The sequence below is a fragment of the Cyprinus carpio genome, chromosome B16 (assembly GCF_018340385.1).
Source record: "Cyprinus carpio isolate SPL01 chromosome B16, ASM1834038v1, whole genome shotgun sequence".
NCBI lineage: Eukaryota > Metazoa > Chordata > Actinopteri > Cypriniformes > Cyprinidae > Cyprinus > Cyprinus carpio.
Window position 1 is genome coordinate 23721976 of NC_056612.1, and position 19254 is coordinate 23741229.

General features: G+C 35.6%; 1 protein-coding gene across 2 annotated transcripts in view; it reads right to left on the bottom strand.

Moving 5' to 3' along the window:
* LOC109055979 (oxidation resistance protein 1-like) overlaps nt 1–19254 on the bottom strand; it is a 141295-nt gene that overhangs the window by 97145 nt on the left and 24896 nt on the right. The window contains exon 1 of one of the 2 annotated variants that reach the window (XM_042741592.1): nt 4142–4182. The exons of the other annotated variant lie outside the window; for it this stretch is intronic. Coding sequence (XP_042597526.1) covers nt 4142–4167 — 26 coding nt within the window. The 5' untranslated portion in view covers nt 4168–4182. Of the gene's footprint in view, nt 1–4141; nt 4183–19254 lie in introns of those variants that run through there. 2 annotated transcript variants of the gene reach the window in all.

Consider the following 19254-nt stretch of genomic DNA (forward strand, 5'->3'; position numbering starts at 1 on the left):
AATAAATAAATATATAATATATATAATATATTTCACTTACTGCCCCATGTTGTCAAACAAAACGATACATATTAAAGGCTATGAAAATAAATAAAAGTGAATGTAACCATGTAAGCCTTTATATTATGTGCAAAAAAGGGTTCAAATCAAATTTCATTCTAACATTCTACACTGCAATCTAACAACAAAAATAAGGCTTTTAAGGTGGAAGTTAAATTCATTAAATGATGTTTTAATAACAAGGTTCAGGATGAGCACAATCAGATAATCAACCAATTTGGCACAGGTGCAACTTGTTTAGCTAACTATCTTAACTAGCACAGTATGTATATATATGCAGCCTAACTACCTCTGTCCTGCAGCAGTTTTCCAGCATCCCTCCTCCACCCCAACTCCTCACTTCTAATCTATTTTTATCCCACATCAGGGATAGAGATAAGGGGAGTTCTTTGGGTTCGGGCTATATTGCGGACTCGGAGCCCTCCCCCAGGACAGCACGCCAAAATATGCTTAATATTTGCTATCAGATTAGATGTAAGGGTGAACTCATGAAACTAAAAATGAAAATAAATGAGAACAAAAGCACAGAGTTTTGTTAGGCTATTTTGATTACCCCATTACAGTCACTCTACAGTCATTGCTATCATAAAAACAGACTTACTTGTAGGTTTAAAATTCTACATGTTACATTTATTGTCCAACTACAAATATTTCAGTGAAATGTATATTTTAGTCAGAATTATTGTGCTTCTATTTAATTGAGCTCTGTCTGTTTCACTGAAGTCTATGAAGTTAGCGAAGAATCCTAAAGCAGAAGGCTCATGCACTTCTGACAGAAAAATTGAAATATTTTCATGGCTTTCTAACATTTACAGATAGAGAATATGCCTGTGAAATTTAAGTTATGCATTCAGAATGACAGCTCATCTCAAACACATTAAACAGCGCGAGCAGCCTAGTGTCTCTGTCAGTGGCACACGCAGCCTTTCTGTCAGAGCATCTGACGGGCCGAGCCGCTTAAACTAATATGCGAAACGAAACTATAAAATGTCTTAGCAGTTTTTAAAGGCCTTAATATGAAGCTTGTCACATGTTTAGAACTAATTGGATTATGCACGTGTCCTTCGCTATATTTTCAGATGTGCTATATATATATATATATATATATATTAGATTTTTAATGGAGTCTCTTGTGCTCATCAAGGCTGTATTTATTTGATCAAAAATACAGGAAAAAAAACTAATATTGGGAGATATTTCAATTTCTAATATTGGTTTTCTGTTTTAATATACTTAATAATAATTAATTTCTGTGATCAAAGCTGAATTTTCAGCATTATTACTCCAGTCATTAGTGTCACGTGATCCTTCAGAAATCATTCTAATATGCTGATTATTATCTGACACTGAGCCTGCAACATGATTACACTGCACACAGATTCTTAAAGGAACCAATTTCTCACTGTTTATGCATGCTGCAATGCAGCACACTGGTGCTACACCTTTATGAAACATGCAGCTTCCTGTGCAGTAGACTGGGCGGCAGCAGCTGTTACACTCCTGACCTTCTCTTCAGTGTGTAACACAGAAACAAACTCATGCACACACACACAAACAACCAGGCACATAAATACACACACAAACACAAACATGCACACAGATTAGTGGAGTTAATTCATTAGCTGCCAAATGAGCTAAACTGCCACCCAAAACTACATAAACAACTGTATATCTCTATTAGATTATAAATGCTAAAATAAGTTTATAGCCGGAAATAACTGTGTACTTGCACTTCAGCTTTTATAGCCAAATGTTTGACTGACAGATATTCTCAAATTATAAATATTTATTGTCATGTACAGTTACTGATGTTTTGCTTCTAAGTTATTAATGAACTGAAAATAACTGACAAGTCAAATACCAAAGTTAAGTTAACAAACCAAGTTATCCCATGCATGTAGTGTCGTGCAATTAAAAGCATATTATGTTAAAGGAACAATGAAATAATAATATAAAAAAAGCTATTTATTTTATATATACCTTGTATGTAACTTGTGCAATTATGTCTCTGAATTGGCTGAAAATGACAGCAGAATGAAAAACAAAATTTGTTATTCAGATTCTAAACAAACTGCACAGAAGCAAGCGACACAGCAGTATTAGAACAGTCCCATTATAATCACTGAAGCTGTCACTCATATGACTGTTTGATCCCTGCAGTTCTATGAATGCTCCCATTATAATCAACGAACCGTCTACACTGCACAATAAATGTCTTATTTACACCATGTCTACGCCTTGTTGATTATAATGGGTGTGTTCTAGTTTTGTCACATCGCTCACTTGCAGTGTGCATTTGGTATTACACTGAGAGCCATGACATCTAGTGATAGATTTCCAAGATTACCACTTAAGAATTTTGTTTTGATCTTAAAGCTTCTTTTAGAGATGTTTCTTCAGCATTTTCATACGCTCACTTGAACATAAATTAAACTTAAATCATGCATTTATGATTCAGACAACTTTTGCTGGTTCATTTAAACCTATCTGATTTGCCATTGTCACAATATATGATATGCTACATCCCACTGATGCAAGTTTTTGTGCATGCTATGAACTCCATGATGTAACAGTGTGTGTTTGAAACAAATATATTATTTCAAATTTAGCCTAGGCCAGAGGCTAAATAGTTCTGATGAGCTTTAGATGCACTAAAAGGGGAAGGCGCAGGGATAAACGGACAGATGGATGAATGAATGAATTGAAAATTTAACGCTGGAGGAGGATGGGGGGGGGGGGTGTTGGCTTTTATCGGCTGCGCTAACTGGGACACTGCAGTTAAAACTCTGTAAATCCACTTTTTCTGATCAAGTAGGATTATCGTGGCCACCACTCGGCTTAAAGTGTGTCCTTGAGTGCTCACTTCACTTCAAACAAACACAGAGCCTGGAAACACAACCTAATAAGAGCGTCAGCTTGCAAACATATCACATAAATGCCATGCCTTTAACTTGCCTTGCCCTCATAGCATCTGCTAGGATGTCATCATGTTAAGATGGTTACAAATCCACATGAAAAGGTGCCCCAAATTACTATGATATTCAGTTCAAGTAAAGGTTCTTGTTATGGCAGAGCACCCCCCTCCATCTTTCTCAAAAACATAAATTTACACTTAAAATAACGTTCGATAAATTTTGTCCAATAAGGATGCACTAAACTGATTTTTATAATAATACAGTTGGATTTACTCTCCTAATCAAGTCTTTTCAAAGCATGCAGGAAACTAGAAATCCACTGCTCAGTTTGCAGCAAAAATTCTTCATGTAGTCTCAACATAAATGGTTTAAGTAAACTTCCATTTTACACATTTTAAGTAGACTGAACCCAATGAATTAACATGACATATTCTGAAATAATTTTTGATTGCACTTCAAAAAAGATGTTTTGAAAGATTTAAACACAGCTGAAAGGAAAAAAAAAAACATTAAGATGCATTTAAAGACAGGCTAAAAAACCCATTATATTTCATCTGACAGAATAAGGAGATTTGAGTATGAAACATTTGACAAAACAAATGAATTCTTGGCACTCTGGATGTTCAGTGTATATTGAAGAGGGAAAGTGATGGCAAATAACAGCAGCTCTGTCTTTTGCAGAACAAGCAGGTAAGTCTTGGTCAGACATAATTGCTTTCTTGTACGTTTCTCCACAGAGAGACTTCTCAATCCTTCCACATCTCTTCTCTCCATCTGCATGCCACGGATGTCTATACAGCAAATCTGCCTTTATAGTCCAAGAGCTGTTATTTTCCTGCTATTGATTGAACGCATCTCAAGGCAAATTCCCCATTTAAGGATGATTTCCAGAGAAAGAGAGAGACACAGATAAAAGCTACAATCAAAAAGCTGCAAGCTAATTCATGTTTACTAAAAGACTCAGGAAAAACACTGCTTTTAAACCTATTTTGATCATCAAAATCCCACATTAATTCAACTCAATTGCCTCCTTACGGAAACGGCTTTTCCAATATTAGTTGTTTGTAGAATCTGACACAAATTTTGTTGTTGTTGCACAACTTTCACCGCGTCTCCAGCAAGACCAAGAAAACTTGAGTATAAAAAGCTGTAGTTTTTGTACATACCGTGGTGTATGAAGTATGGGCTCCATTGATGGTGCGCTTTCAGAGCTGATCTGTGGACTGACGCGCTGCTGAGGTTAAGCTAAGGCAGAATCGAGATCATGTGACTGGTCTTAAAGAGAGTGGGCCACCGGGCTAATGTATTTAACGAATATATCCAAACGACTAATGATGCAGGAAGAGCAAGTGCCAGAGTAAAGCTTGAGCCATGCAAGAGGATTTGAAGCTGCTCGTCTAGCACATAGGAGTAAGAGGATATTCACAACAAGAAAAGAGGAAATTAGAAAGAATCAAAAATTACCAAGCCAAGGACAAATAACACTAACAATTATTCACTCTCCTTCAGCAAGGTCAAGTTTTCAATCTACAGTATATAACTGTTGCTCACAACCATCACTAACCCAACTAAAAAAATTTATATATTTAAAAAACATACATATCATACTAAATATACAACAAACCTATTAAAAACTAATATATTTAAAATACATTTATTTCATATTAAGTATAGTTCAAATCTATTAACATATTTACTGACATACTGTATCCCTCGAGACTTACTGAAATAAAAATTATAATTAAACTTTATTTGTAGTACTACTTGTACACAATGCACATTTCTTAATATTAAGTCTAAAATTTGTTTTAATGTCACTACTGATGAGGATTGTATGATCTTTGAATAATATCAGTCTTTAAATGCAAGATTTTAAGGGCCAGTTTTACTAACAGCTTGTGCCAGCACAAACCATCTTTTGGCGTTAAAATTGTACGGTCAGGTTTTACTAAAGACGCGCAGTGACAAGGCGTGGACAGTTATTTTTGTGCCTGACCTTATTGAATATGCATTTCTAGGTTCCCTTTCAGATGCAAAATTAATGGGAGAAGAATATTCAAATGACTCATGCAACGCATTTTACTAACGTTTGTGCTCGTCAAATTTGTGTCATTATTTAACGCCCAAAAAAGCATACCTTAAACTATTTTGCACTTGAAATGGCTCCAGTTGTTGTTGTTGGAGGAGGCACCACAACAGAGTGTGCTTGGTAGAAGGGAGAGGATTTTTCCTCACGTATTAACTGATTTGGAAAGAACATATTATCCAAACATATTGTTTGCCAAGCCATGTTATTTTTAATTTGCTTCAGGAAATAAAAGATGAACCCTCGACTAGAAGGAGTCACAATACCAGGTCTATCAAAACCTCTTGCAACCCTTCATTTTTTTGGCGTCCGGATCTTTTCAACATACCGTGGCTTCTTTATTTCTTTATTCGAGACTGTGCTAATTGTGCTGTGCTTGGTATATGGTGTTGGCCGATATGCAAATGAGATCTGTGTTCTTTAATTTGCGCATTGTTAGTAAATCATTCGCAGAAATTTCCACAGCCATCGGCGCTGTTTGGAATTGCACTTTCGCGCTAATTTGCCCTGTTTAGCAAAACTGGCCCTTAAAGTGTAGCTGAAGTATACTTGCAATAGTTTCACTTAAGCACAATCAAATTCAGTATATCTTTAGTTGGACTTCAGCACTACTTCTGCACAATTAAATTGCATTAAGTACAAAATCAGTTATTCAAATTTAGCAGCCTCTAAGTATACCAGTTTAGTATAAGTATAAAATTTGCAAGCTTTACATAAGTAAAGCAGCAAATCACAGTTTGTTTTGTTCAGTGTCATGTTTAAGAGCATAAACATGTGCAGTCAGTACAGCTACAATAACAACCAGTGTGCAACTAATGAATGCCATTATGAAGTCCATTGTTTATTGTCAATAAAGTGTATAGTCACTTTTAAAGTTTCAAACATCTTACACGTGTTGTTTGCATTTACATGGATTTCTATCAAAATTACTGAATTTCACCTGCAAAAATTCACTGAAAGATGGTAAATCTGACCACACCTTATGTCTTCAATGAATCACAAATATCTGCCCTCTATATGACAGTCTACATACATACGAATGGGTTGTGAAAGAGGAAAACATGTGTACACACACAAATGCCACAGCACAATACACTCATTGTTGCTGTTGATGGTGAAAGACCTGGGGCTAATGGTGACCCAGATCCCAAAAACACACAAAACGAAACACTTCAGGTGCTCACAAATACCCCTTGCAGCATTAAAACATCAACACAATAGATCTAGAGCTTTTTTAAACATACAATGGAGCTAAAAACCTATCAGACTGAAAAACAAATCAGTGTTTTTTTCCCTTAGATTGTAGTTATAGCTACCATAAGGTAATGAGAAGGTTGTGACATGATTCAGGCCAAAATCACCATTTTAATGTGTATTCAGACATTTGATGCCTTTATAAATTGCCACTTCTTATGCTAGGCCAATTTTTACTACTATTTTCATCTCATCGATCTCATAACAAAAAAAGGGTGGGGGGAAATTGTGAAAAGTAATGGGACACCAAAGCGTGCCATATTCATGGAAAGTGGCCTATATGAAGCTCTAGAGATAGATCTGAATAATAAATGGGCCATTCGGGCACATCTGTATTCTGTCGTGTTTGCAGTGGGTGGCGAAGGATGATATTTCTAGGCTGGGGTTGAAAAATAGACCTGCTCTGAGATGGCTTACCAACTGTGGTGCAGAATACAAATAATGCCGGCTTATATTTATGGCAGGATGCTGTCAGTGGTCTGGAGCCAAAAATAAACCCCACCAGAGTGAAGTAAAAAAAAAAAAAAAAAACCTAACAGTGTCAAGCCAATCACAATGACGAAATCAACACACACTGAAAAGAAATGATACTCATTTTTTTTTAAGGTAAGTGGTTGCAATCAATTTATTTTAGCTACATTTAAATAAAAAATGTTGAAAGTTAGTCAACTAAATGTCATTATTTAAATGTAGCTAAAATAAATTGATTGCAACCACTTACCTTAAAAAAAAATGAGTAATGGTGTATGTGCTATTGCGCCCCCGAGCCAAGCTAAATATACAACATGCACCTGTATTATGAATAGTGTTGGGCAAGTTACTCTGAAAATGTGATTAAATTACTGATTACTCCATTACTTTATTTCAAAAGTAATTAGTTACATTACTAGTTATGTTACTTTTTTCTGTGACTACATCCATGAAATTTACATGAAATCCCAGCATAAATGATCCCGATAAATATTTGTTGTTAAGGCATCAGCATTCACAAAACCCTGTTATTTTTAACTTTAGCAAGCCTGCTGCGTACATGGTTTGGCATGGCAGAATGCCATCAAATAATGCCGCTTTTATAATCTCTAAAAAGATGACATCAGTTCATCGCAATCTCACAAAGCTTAAAGTTATAACACAATAAATCTTTCAGAATGTGTACAATTCGTGTGCAATAATGAGAGGATTCCTGAGTTAAGTGCCGTACATGTGTAGACCTGTTTTTTGTTTTTCTAAGTCATGTTATTGTGACAAAGTGTCTGTCATTGTCCTCCAGCAGAAAATCCACCAACCTCTTTCAAGCTCCCAGTATGAGAAGATTACATTTTCACGGGCGGTAAATTGAAATTTGATCTTTTTTTGCCCTCACTATGAGGCTGATAGCTGCATGTTGCTGTCAGAGGCGTCCCTCTCTTATCCTGTGTCTAGGTGAAGTATTGACTGCAGCTAAAGCTGACCGGCTCTTTTCATTAAAGACGACTGGGGACCAACCGACCAGCAGGGGGGTGAAAAACAGGCTTCAGCAGAAGACAAAAACAAGCATGTAAAGACAAAAGATGAAAGAGTACAAATGCACCAAAACCCAGATAAGAAAGCAAGTGATCTGTTAATTAATGATAAGATTTTAATGTCATTAGGAACCATCAATGGATCGTGAACACATTCTTCCACATTCTGTTGTAGTAAATCATATTTTATTTAGGAAAAAAATTAAAGTATGTCAATAGATAGATAGATAGATAGATAGATAGATAGATAGATGATAGATAGATATAATTCTTGAAATATATAAATAACTTATACTCACTTTATTCAAAAATGTACTAATTTATTTCATTTAAATTTATTTTATACTTGTTAAATGTAAAAAAAAAAAAAAAAAAAAAATTTCAGACCTAATTAAACAGTTATAAAAAAATTATTTTTGGTCTAAAAACAAAAAGCAGTAAACAAGTAAAAAAAAAAACTTTTCAAAATGTGAATTAAATATGTACTTTTTTTTTATCTGACATGTAATAATGTAGTGAAATGCAGTGAAATATAGCAAATAATACAATATTAAATCACTTTTCAAACTGACAAATAAATAAGACATATTTAGAAATATTAAATCTCAGACAGAAAAGAGAGGGCCAACATGGTGTTTCTATCGAGCCAGACCTGTGATATGCATTATTAGCGACTACCAGTCAAGAAGAATATCACACTTTTTTTTCATGTCATATTGAATGTTTCATATATGAGGCTAGAGAACAACATGTGCACTGTAGGTGCTAAATTATTTCTCACACATCAAAAACCATCTCGGCCACTGCAACTGACCCAGATGGAGGATTTTCGCCTTGGGGGGAAAACAGTGAGCTAGCGTAAAAAAGACTAATCTCTCACTCTCTTTCTCCATTCACTTTCAATCTCTCTCACTCTTTCTGAACAACAGCCTGCTAAGACACAGCTCAGCAAGAATCTGGCTCGGAAATCGCTTCACACAGCTGACATTAAAGACAGCTCATGCCCAGCGGCAATTCATGGACATGGTTCACAACCTCGTGACATCTATGGGAAACGTGCATCTGTATATATAGTGATGAAAGAGCCTGTGTGGAGAGAGGTGCAGCAGACTCCCATGATGCTCTATGGTGAATATCACAACTGTGCAGCTCGCATGAAGACATCACACTTACGGATACCCTCTCAGTTTCTCAGGCTGTGAAGCTGATCACATGATGATGCGACTTCACGCTATTCCTGACTGTGGTACAGCGGAAACAAGCCATGGATCTTCATTAGTGGGAATCACTGAACTGTCAACAGCTAATTAATAGTCTGAGGAGGCCAGTGGGTTCATATACAGGTAAAGCATGTTAGGGAGCTAAAAGTAGGAGCCCTTGTTTTTGGGAGAACATATTGAAGGTGTTTTTAGTAATGATGTGACTCATCAGGTTAATGAAGCACCTGCTGCGTCAGTGTTACTGAAAGTCTAAATGTCAGAGATGTTATTAAGCAGCATTAAAGGGACAGTTCATTTAAAAATGAGCACTGTGTCATAATTTACTCACCTTCAGGTCATTAAAAAAAAGAAATGTTGCATAAGCATGTAGTTTCCAAGGGCTAGCCAAGTCCAAAAAGTTCAAAAACGCATCATAAATGTAGTGATCCATACAACTTGTGCACTATTTCAAGTCTTTTGAAGCAATACTTGACATACAGACCATAGTCTAGCTCTCAAATGTCAGCCAAGCATCCAAATATTCAATCTTTGTGCATAATGAGATATGAAAAGGACAACTTCATTGGTTCTAGCATATTGTTCATTGTGCAAAAAATGATGAACATATGCTCTCTCTTCAAAACCCAGCCCTCCATAGACATGTAAGCCAACTTGGTAACAGCAAACCCAGTGACAAACACATATTGATAAATGTGTTACTGAGATATCTTCTTATAGATAGTCAAAAATGTCTGTGCTTTTTACTTTTGTAACTGTGGTAACTAAAAAAACTGTATATACTATTAAGTATGTGGCTAGCTCACAGTACAGTATGCTTTCAGGTTTTAGACTAATTGACTAGATGCAAAACTTCTTGGCGGACTGAAAAAAAAAACCTAATAAAATTAAATACAACTCTATTTTATATCTTGTATGTCATCAAAAATGACAATCACATAAGTAATTTACTAAAACAAAACTGAAAATTTCAAAATGAAAGCTAATTCAAATAAATACTATAAATACTAACAAAGCGATTTTGTGGGATTTATAATCAGGCAGTAAATAAAGTTTGTTCAGTGAGTAGAATTGCTTCGGGGCTCAGAGGAGATATAATCTTGCACAACACCAATAATACATTGCATGTGTGGTCAAAGCACTCAACCTGATTCTTAAGATCACATGGTCAATTGCAATTATTATTTGAGAAGTCCACCAATAAAGTTACGGCATCCACTGGGTGAAATGTTCACTACAACCAACAACACAGTCTCTTGACAACTTCCACTGATTTAAAAAATAAATAAATAAATAAATATAACATGCTCAGTGTGAACGACCCTTAATTCATTCTTCTTTTGGGCTGCTCTTGGCCAATTCAATCTGCGGTCCAAAGGATGTGTGCTCTACAGCGCTCAATGACCTTTCATGATAATTACAGCAGCTCAGCTGTCCTCGGGCTCCTCAACCTAAAAGTAGCCGTTATGTATTATGTAACCGAGTGATGGCAGAAGTGCAAGTTTGATTTAAAACATCCAACATGTCCTCTGACAAGGGTGAGCGGCTTTCCACTGGTTGTGTGATTTCTACAAACATGAGGCTTTCACACAGACATCAGCCAGATCACACACTGATCAGTTGCCAAATGTCAGTACTGTTGGTCATAGTAAGCTGGCTGTCCTACCAAAGCCTATGGACAAATATACAAAGACAGTTCACTCCTATTACTTGTGAATGGGAGAAACTGCAACAACATGGCAGGAAGAATATCGCTGACTGTTAAATTCATTCCGTCACTGCATAAGCTGTAAGAAGCTCTGGTTCCCATTGCTTCACCTTTATGACTGCACATGCGCATTGGCTGTTCTAGATTGAAAAATAAGCTTTTTAATGCTATTTGAGCAAACACTTATGGGGAAGTTCATTTCAGATTTTGTTGCAGATTTGACATGTATGACCCTGGACCACGAAACCAGTCATAAATGACATGGGTATATTTGTAGCAATAGCCAACAATACATTGTATTGGTCAAAATTATAGATTTTTTTTTATGCAAAAAAATCATTAGGATTTTAAGTAAAGATCATGTTCCATGAAGATATTTTGTAAATTTCCTACCATAAATATATCACAATTTTTTTTATTAGTAATATGCATTGCTAAGGACTTAATTTGGACAACTTTAAAGCTGATTTTCTCAGTATTTAGATTTTTTTGCACCCTTAGATTCCAGATTTTCAAATAGCTGTATCTCGGCCAAATATTGTCCTATTGACCCTTATGACTGGTTTTGTGGTTCAGGGTCGCATATGTAATTTAATTTCGAGTTCAGCAAGCAGTTTTTGAGATTTCAGGATTTCCCTGTTCATTTTGATATGACTTGGTCTTAGATTCCCAAAACAGCTGCCCAGAGGCGTTGCAAATATTGCTGCCGAGTAGAGTAGAATAGTAGAGTTGGGGTACTTAGACTTGGGACTTTGTCTCAGTTTTGAAATGGACTATGACATCATATGTAACATTAAAGGTTAAAAAACAAGTAACAACATAAAAAACCCCATAGGACCTCTTTTCATCTTCAAAACATGAATTAAGGTATTTTTGATGAAATACGAGAGCTCGCTGACCCTCCATAGACAGTAGAGGTAATACCACAATCAAGGCACAGTGGTTCAACCATAATTTTACAAAGCTACTAGAATACTTTTTGTACTTTTTGTGAAGGGTCAGAGAGCTCTTGGATTTCATAAAAAAAAATCGTAATTTGTGTTCTGAAGATGAATGAAGGTCTTATGGGTTTGGAATGACATGAGAAGGAATAATTAAAGGGTTAGTTCACCCAAAAATGACATATATTTGAAGTATATACTAAATATATACTATATTTAATCATAGTATTTTATACACAGTCTTCAGGAGTCAGGACACACACACATGCATTTATAGCGATTATATGCTTTGTTAGCATGGTCTGTGGCAGACTTTTCTTTGTGTCAGGGCAACAGTTCAATTAACAAGAAGTTAATATATGTGGCTTAAATTGTAGAGACAATGAATATTGTCTTGTTCCATTACACTAACGAAAGTGGTTCCAAACAAAGCCATGTTGTGCATCTCTGGCAACACGGTGTATTAAAACACGGTTCACGTGGCTCTGGGGGGTGAATAAAGGCCTTCTAAAACAATGTGTTTCGCTCCAAAAAAAAAAAGAAGAAAAAATCCATATTTGTAAAAAAATTAAACAGTTTTTTGTATTTTCTGTTAACTGTCGTACGCACATTCCAGAGAGACTGGCTTTTTGGTGGATGGCGTAGGCATAGTGCATGTGCAGCGTGTAAGTCTCGCGGAAACCAACATTTGTTTACAGGAGCAAAGGAAGCAAAGTTTCCTTATTTAACCAAAGGATAACCAGTCACCTCTTGGCTTATATCCAAATCCTGCAACATTTTTCTTTACAAATCATCATTGTGTACTTATAATTCATGACCGCTATTTTGTCTTTTTCTCTCTCTGTCGAGCTTCTGTGTTTGTCACTAATCTCCACGACAATTAGGAGAAGTGAAAGAAAAGCATTTATATCATTTTTAATATGTTAATATTTTTCTTACAAAAACACATCAGTTTGCTACAGGGGGCCTTTATTCACCCCCCAGAGCCATTTGAGGCATGTTTTAATTTGGATAGATGCGTTTTATTTGACTACTTTTGGACTGTTGAGCAAAAACACCCACCCATGGCATTATGAAGCTTTGAAGAGCAAGGATAATTTTTAATATAACTCTGATTGGATTCGTCCGAAAGAAGAAAGTCATATACTGTACACCTAGGATGCCTTGAAGGTGAGTAAAACTTGGACTAATTTTCATTTTTGGGTGAACTAACCCTTTAATGACAGAATTCTCATTTTGTGGGAACTATTCGTTTAATAAACATTTCCCACTCAAACTCAATTGTTTAAGGACTAGGATTCAACAAAGTGTATTCAGACCCAACACTATAAATCAGCCATTTGAACAAATAGTTTGAATGAACAGCAAGACCTAAAACCAGTCAAGGTACCAGCACAAAAACACACTCCGCAACCATCCTCTTTTTTTTTGTCAATACCAAACACCCTGTAACTTTGCTTGTGGCTAATTCAATGGTGTGAGTTTGGGGGCGGGACTACCATAATCAAAGTGGGCATGTCAGTAGGTGTGTTCATGAAACCTGTCTGAAAACAATTGTTTCTTTCAAAGTTCCACTTGATGACTCACTACAATGTGAAAAATCTCTGAAGAAACGTTGTTGCATAATTGTGCCCATCTACCAAGGCACACAGTAGTTTGCTTGGCCTTATAGACTAAAAATATATGCCACAGCTGGCGGGGAAGTCTCTGTGAGGCCCTATAATGAGCTCTGTCACATCAGCATGGCCCAGCAGCGCCTGTGGTTGTCTCATGTCACTTCCCATTTGCCACAGCAGCCACTGAGAGCTCCAGTGAACCACCAGGAAGTCAGGACAGCTCCGCCATCTCTCGCCTATTCTGGGTTCACTGCTTCCTCGGGCCGCCTCGAGGCCTGCATGCCTTACTGAGCTGAAGGTGAAACAGAACAGCATTTATCAAGCTTCACCGGATCCACGGACATCTACCTTGAGCACCAAAGACTGCGGAATAATCGAAGTAATCATATCAATCTGTGTGAATCATTCTTCTTATCATCTCTAATGGTTCTTTGTATCAATCTTTACTTATATAACGCTTACGCAAGCAGTGCTCACAATTGTTGTGTTTGGATGCTAACATCAGCTTCTTTTTTTGTTTTTTTTAAGGAACTGCATCCCAAATGACGCACTATACACTATGCACTTATACACTATGTACTTAAGCACCATGTACTCAACCATGCAGTGTATCAATTATATAACGTTATTTTGTCATTAATAATTGGAATCTGATAGCCCCTCCCCCTTCACAATGTAATTAAAACTGCAAGAGTTGAGTGCATGAAGTGTCCAACATTCGGTTATCTAAGTTATCTAAGCACTTTTTCTTTTTGCAATTTTCAGTGTGAACACACTACTCAATATTTATTTACAATATTTATACTACAAAACGTTATAGAATAGTGCATAAGTACGTTATTTGGGACGCACTTATGGAGTGTTTAAAGGGATAGTCCAACCAAAATTGTGTCATCATTTACTAACCTTCATGCTGTTTCAAACCTGTGTGACTTTCTTTCTTCTGTGGAATACAAAAGGAGATTTTTTGAAGAACAACATTGGGGCCCATTTCCGAATCTCAAAATATCTTCTTTCATGTTTCACAGAAGAGTACTAAAAGTTTAAAGAGTTTTAAAATGACATATAATGGAGAAAAAAATGGGTCCATACAATAATATGGTTATGTACTCACCTGTTGCAGCTGTATAAAGAGCGTTTTTTCCTTTCTTCTTAGTTTCATAGGACCTCAAGGTCTTTTTTTATTAAAAAGATAAAGGAAAAAATTATTCCTCATAATATGACCCATTTATGTCAAATCTATAGCATGCATTGAACAATCACCACGTATTTACACATCTAAATGGCATCGAACACGTGGTCTCACGTATTACATAAGAGACAATTAACTACCAGCTGTGTCCCTGAAGAAGTGCTGCTGAGTTTAGAGACGAATGTCGTTCGATTTTCAGCTCATCTCCTCGCATTTCATTCTTCCCTAATCTAGGAGTCATATTATCATCTGTATACAACGGACAGCGCTGACCTTAGATTATAAACACAAGCGTACAAGAGAAGCGGACTGTTTGTGGACCGTTATTAAACCACCACTGGTTCTGATCAATATTATCAGTGACTTTGAAGGATGAATAAAACTCATTAGAGCACATTTAAAGGGCAGTACGAGCATTTAGTGTAGGTGATAAGTGCTATCTATAATTGAGACTTCTAATTACAGAAACAAATCTCTGACAAACGCAGAAGCAAAATGTTTCAGTTTCAGACCTGTATGGGTGAACTTACAGTTATGTGTATATTTAATGATTTGTGAAATGTTGTTAAATTAGACTAAAGCTGTTTATTTGCTTGTGCACTCACATTAAGGGAACATTCTAGGTTGAATAAATGTTAAAGGTGAAGTGTGAAATGTTTTTAATGATAAAAATGTTTCTGGTTCAATACAATTTATAAATAGTCAACAGCACTTGCTGCATAAAGTCAATTAAAATAAAAGAAAATGTATTCATAATAAATAACTAAATGTTAAGCTCATATTTTAGTTAACAGACTTAATTATTATCTTATGTTTCAATATTTTTTTATAAAAATGTAATTATTTTGAATAAATTATTATTTCATTAAAAAACCTCTGAGCTGTAAATTTGTCTAAATTCAGTTAGATAATCATTAAATAAACATTTTATAAACATTAAATATATTTTTATTTTTAATGATTTTTATAGACACATTTTGAACTGTAAAGTTGTCTAAATTAGATATGAATATTAAAAAAAATTTAATTTAAAAAATATTGTTATTTTGTACATAAATAAATTATCTTATACATAAAAATTGAGCTGTCTAAAGTATTTTTTTTATTATTACTATTTTACTATTTTTCTCACCAATGTTAGCAGAACTATTTTACATATCTTTCAGTCTCTGTAGTCTTCAAACAAGTAGTGTGGTGGATTGCCACTGAGGTTGCATCAAGCTGTGTAGAATCAGGGCGAGAGTGACTTGAAAGAAAACAACAAATATAAATGTTTTATCGTCCCAGCAGTGTGCAGCTCTGTCAGGAATCATTGAGAGATGCTTCAGTGCAGCTGGAGGACATTGTGGGGCTCATAGGGACGGTTTATTCATGATGTGACACTGACATTTGCCACAGACACGTAAGGCTTCTCGGTCTGATGCCAGGACATGAAAGGTGCATAAAAAAGACGTGACATGATCGGAGTTACTTAAGTTACTGAACTTAACTGTACTGAAAACTCACTTAATCTTTGAAAACTAAAAACTTTCTCTCCAGACCAAAAAGTACACATATCGAAACTGAACTTTAAAACAGACTCATATTTCCACAAAAGAATGAAATCCAACTTGCAAAGAGGCTGTTCATAATTGATGGGACAATTAAAAATTATGCTGAACTTCACATCAAATCTGCTGTCTGTGTGTGAGCGCAGCAAAGCATCATTACTCAATTCATACATGAAAACGGTGTTTATAATGAAGTCTGAATGGCTCAGCTGCAAAAAAAAACAAAAAAAACAAAAGAGAATCAGTGAAAGGGTAGAAAATAAATTGACTGTTTTCGTAAAAAAAAAAGTGGACCTGAGGGGGAAATGTACAACCTCTTTAAACTCCAAATACATGACTTTTAAGATTTTTGCCCATTGTTGCATAGCTTGTAACTTTGTGTGTCCCAAATCACTATCAATGCAGTGAAAACCAGTGCCTTTGTTCATAGGACCTGAAGCGTGTGTTCAGACTCACAGCAATGCTAACAGGAAAATGAATCAGGCGCTCTGGTCTCCTGCAGAGGCTCCTGGGGTTACAGGAAACAGCCCCACACGTCCTGCTCTATGTGAAACATCTCCAGCTGTCTGAGAGATGCTCCTCATCCTCTATCCACAGCTGGAGGGACAGTCAGAGAAGCACCTTGCTGCTTCAGAAACACTTCTCAAAACATTGAGGAGTCTTACAATTTTTTTGTTCATTTATAATAAAAAAAAAAATTATTATATTTGCACTACCATTTAAATGTTTGGGGTCAGTATGATTTATTTTTACAGAAATGAATCCTTTTACCCAGCATGGCTGCATTAAATTGATCAAAACTGACAATAAAGACATTCATAATTAGTGCTGTCAAACAATTAATCACGATTAACCGCATACAAAATAAATGTATTTGTTTGCATAATATGTGTGTGTTCTGTGTATATTTATTATGTATATATAAATACACATACTATATACAGTATATATATTTACATGTCTATATTTATAGTCATATAATTTATATAAAATATAAATAAATATTTTATATATAAACAACATATTTTATATACACAGTACACACATATATATTATGCAAACAAAAACTTTTATTGTAAATGCAATTTTAATCGCGATTTGTTTGACATCACTATTTATGATGAAACAAAAGATTTCGATTTAAAATAAATGCTGCTCTTGAACTTTCTATTAATCACATAATCCTGGGAAAAAAATGGTTTCCACCAAAATATGAAGCAACACAACTGTTTTCAACATTGATAATAGTCATAAATGTTTCTTGAGCAGCAAATTAGCATATTAGAATGATTTCTGAAGGATCATGTGACACTGAAGACTGGAGTAATGATGCTAAAAATTCAGCTTTGCATCACAGGAATAAATTATATTTTAAACTATATAAAAAAACAAACAAAAAAAAATTAAACTGAAAAAAAACCCGTCAATATTACTGTATTTACTGTATGTTTTATCAAATAAATGCAGCCTTAAGAGCTTTATGTTCTTCTTTTAAAAAACATAAAAATATTATATTACAAAGAGTTGTCTTGCAACAAAAATTCTCATAATTAGGGATGCATGATAAATATCAGGCCATTGTTCACTGACAAGCTGTGCAAAACCTGCGCAAAATATGATCGTGGTAATAGTATAGTAAATATAGTATAGTAATATAGTAAATGCTGCTCCATGTGAAAGCACGCATGTGTAGAGATTTACCGCTGATTACAGAACCGGCTTTACTGAAGAGATGCGCATTAATATTGTGCGATATTTATCGTGCATCCCTACTCATAATATAATTTGGGTTTTCATAACCATTTTTCACAGCCATACAACTAAAATTACTTCTTAAATGATAGCCTGCCCTACATGAAGCAGCAACAGTAAACAAACAGTGCATAAGAACATCAGAACATACGTAAACTAATGACGATAGACTTGAGTGCAATCTGAGCAATATCTGTCATGACTCTCTGGGGTCAAATGGGCTGAGACTCATTTAAAGTGCTTTAAGCTGCTTTGGAGAAGCTTTTGCTAAAAGGCAAGTTGCGAATCACAGTCACTGACCTCCACATCCTTTTCCCCACACATCAGATGCTCAGTTCCAAAAACCTAGTGAGCTGCCTACGTAGATTGCCTTGCCAAGCATCACAGGTGTGCTCAATATGAAGTTTGTTTCAAAAGGTTACCTTCTGAGGTATGTTTTTATGGCCAAATTCGTAAGAAAAGAAAGCACTGCATGCATCCAAAACTATGGATGACATGTGAGAAGCAAATATTTCATACTAGTTTTTCTCAATAGGCTTTGATCTCATTTTATTTTTGTCTGTCCATTCCTCAGACAAACATCTGCATCAGAGAGCTGCAAAACACAAAACATGTCCCTAATTCAAATGAATGTGGATCAGTGCCTCGCTCAGATGTGAAACGACAGTGACAGAACATCCCATCAGTGCATTTATGCCTCGTCAGCAAATGTTTGTATGGCAGAGAAATGCAGAGGGAGTTCAAGCCTGTGACTGGGTTAGGTCATTTAAAGAGTTCTAATCAAGCGTCTAGTGTAAGTTCTGAAATGATTTGATACTGGAAGTATGAGAGGGGAAAGAAAACTGCTGACACAAGCTCTGAAGAAACACATTTTAAAACGGCCTGTCATGTCTGCTGAAAATATACTCACAAGATTGATGTATTCTGTTCAGCAACCGTGGCTGTAAATACAAAAACTGGCATGATTCTATATCTACAGCTCTTTCTGATAATCTAAAGGAATAGTTCACTTGAAAAAAAAAATGTTTTGTGTCTTTTTTTACTCACCCTATGAAGACAGTGCTTTCACAGAAAGAAATAACAGCAAAGGAACAACATGAAGGTGAGTAAATGACACAATAAACAACCTTGAAAGCAATTGCTGTTTTAAGTAAGAAATACAATTACACATTAAATGAAGTGTTAATGTGAGGATGCAGGGCTTCTTGTCAGCTTATTTCAATACATGATCATGGCACACACAACACAACACCCGCTGCAATCAGAGCAACCCTGGAACACCATCACGAATGGACCGAGGGGGCCCTGCTCTCACACCGGGCCCCACATCAGCTAAGGATGGCCCTGACTCCAATACTGCCCAAACAGATGCCAGAATTCAACTACAACAAATGACAAAGCAAAATTCTGTCCTCGCAAAACATTAATTAAAAGATAAATGAAGAGATAATTGTATATACT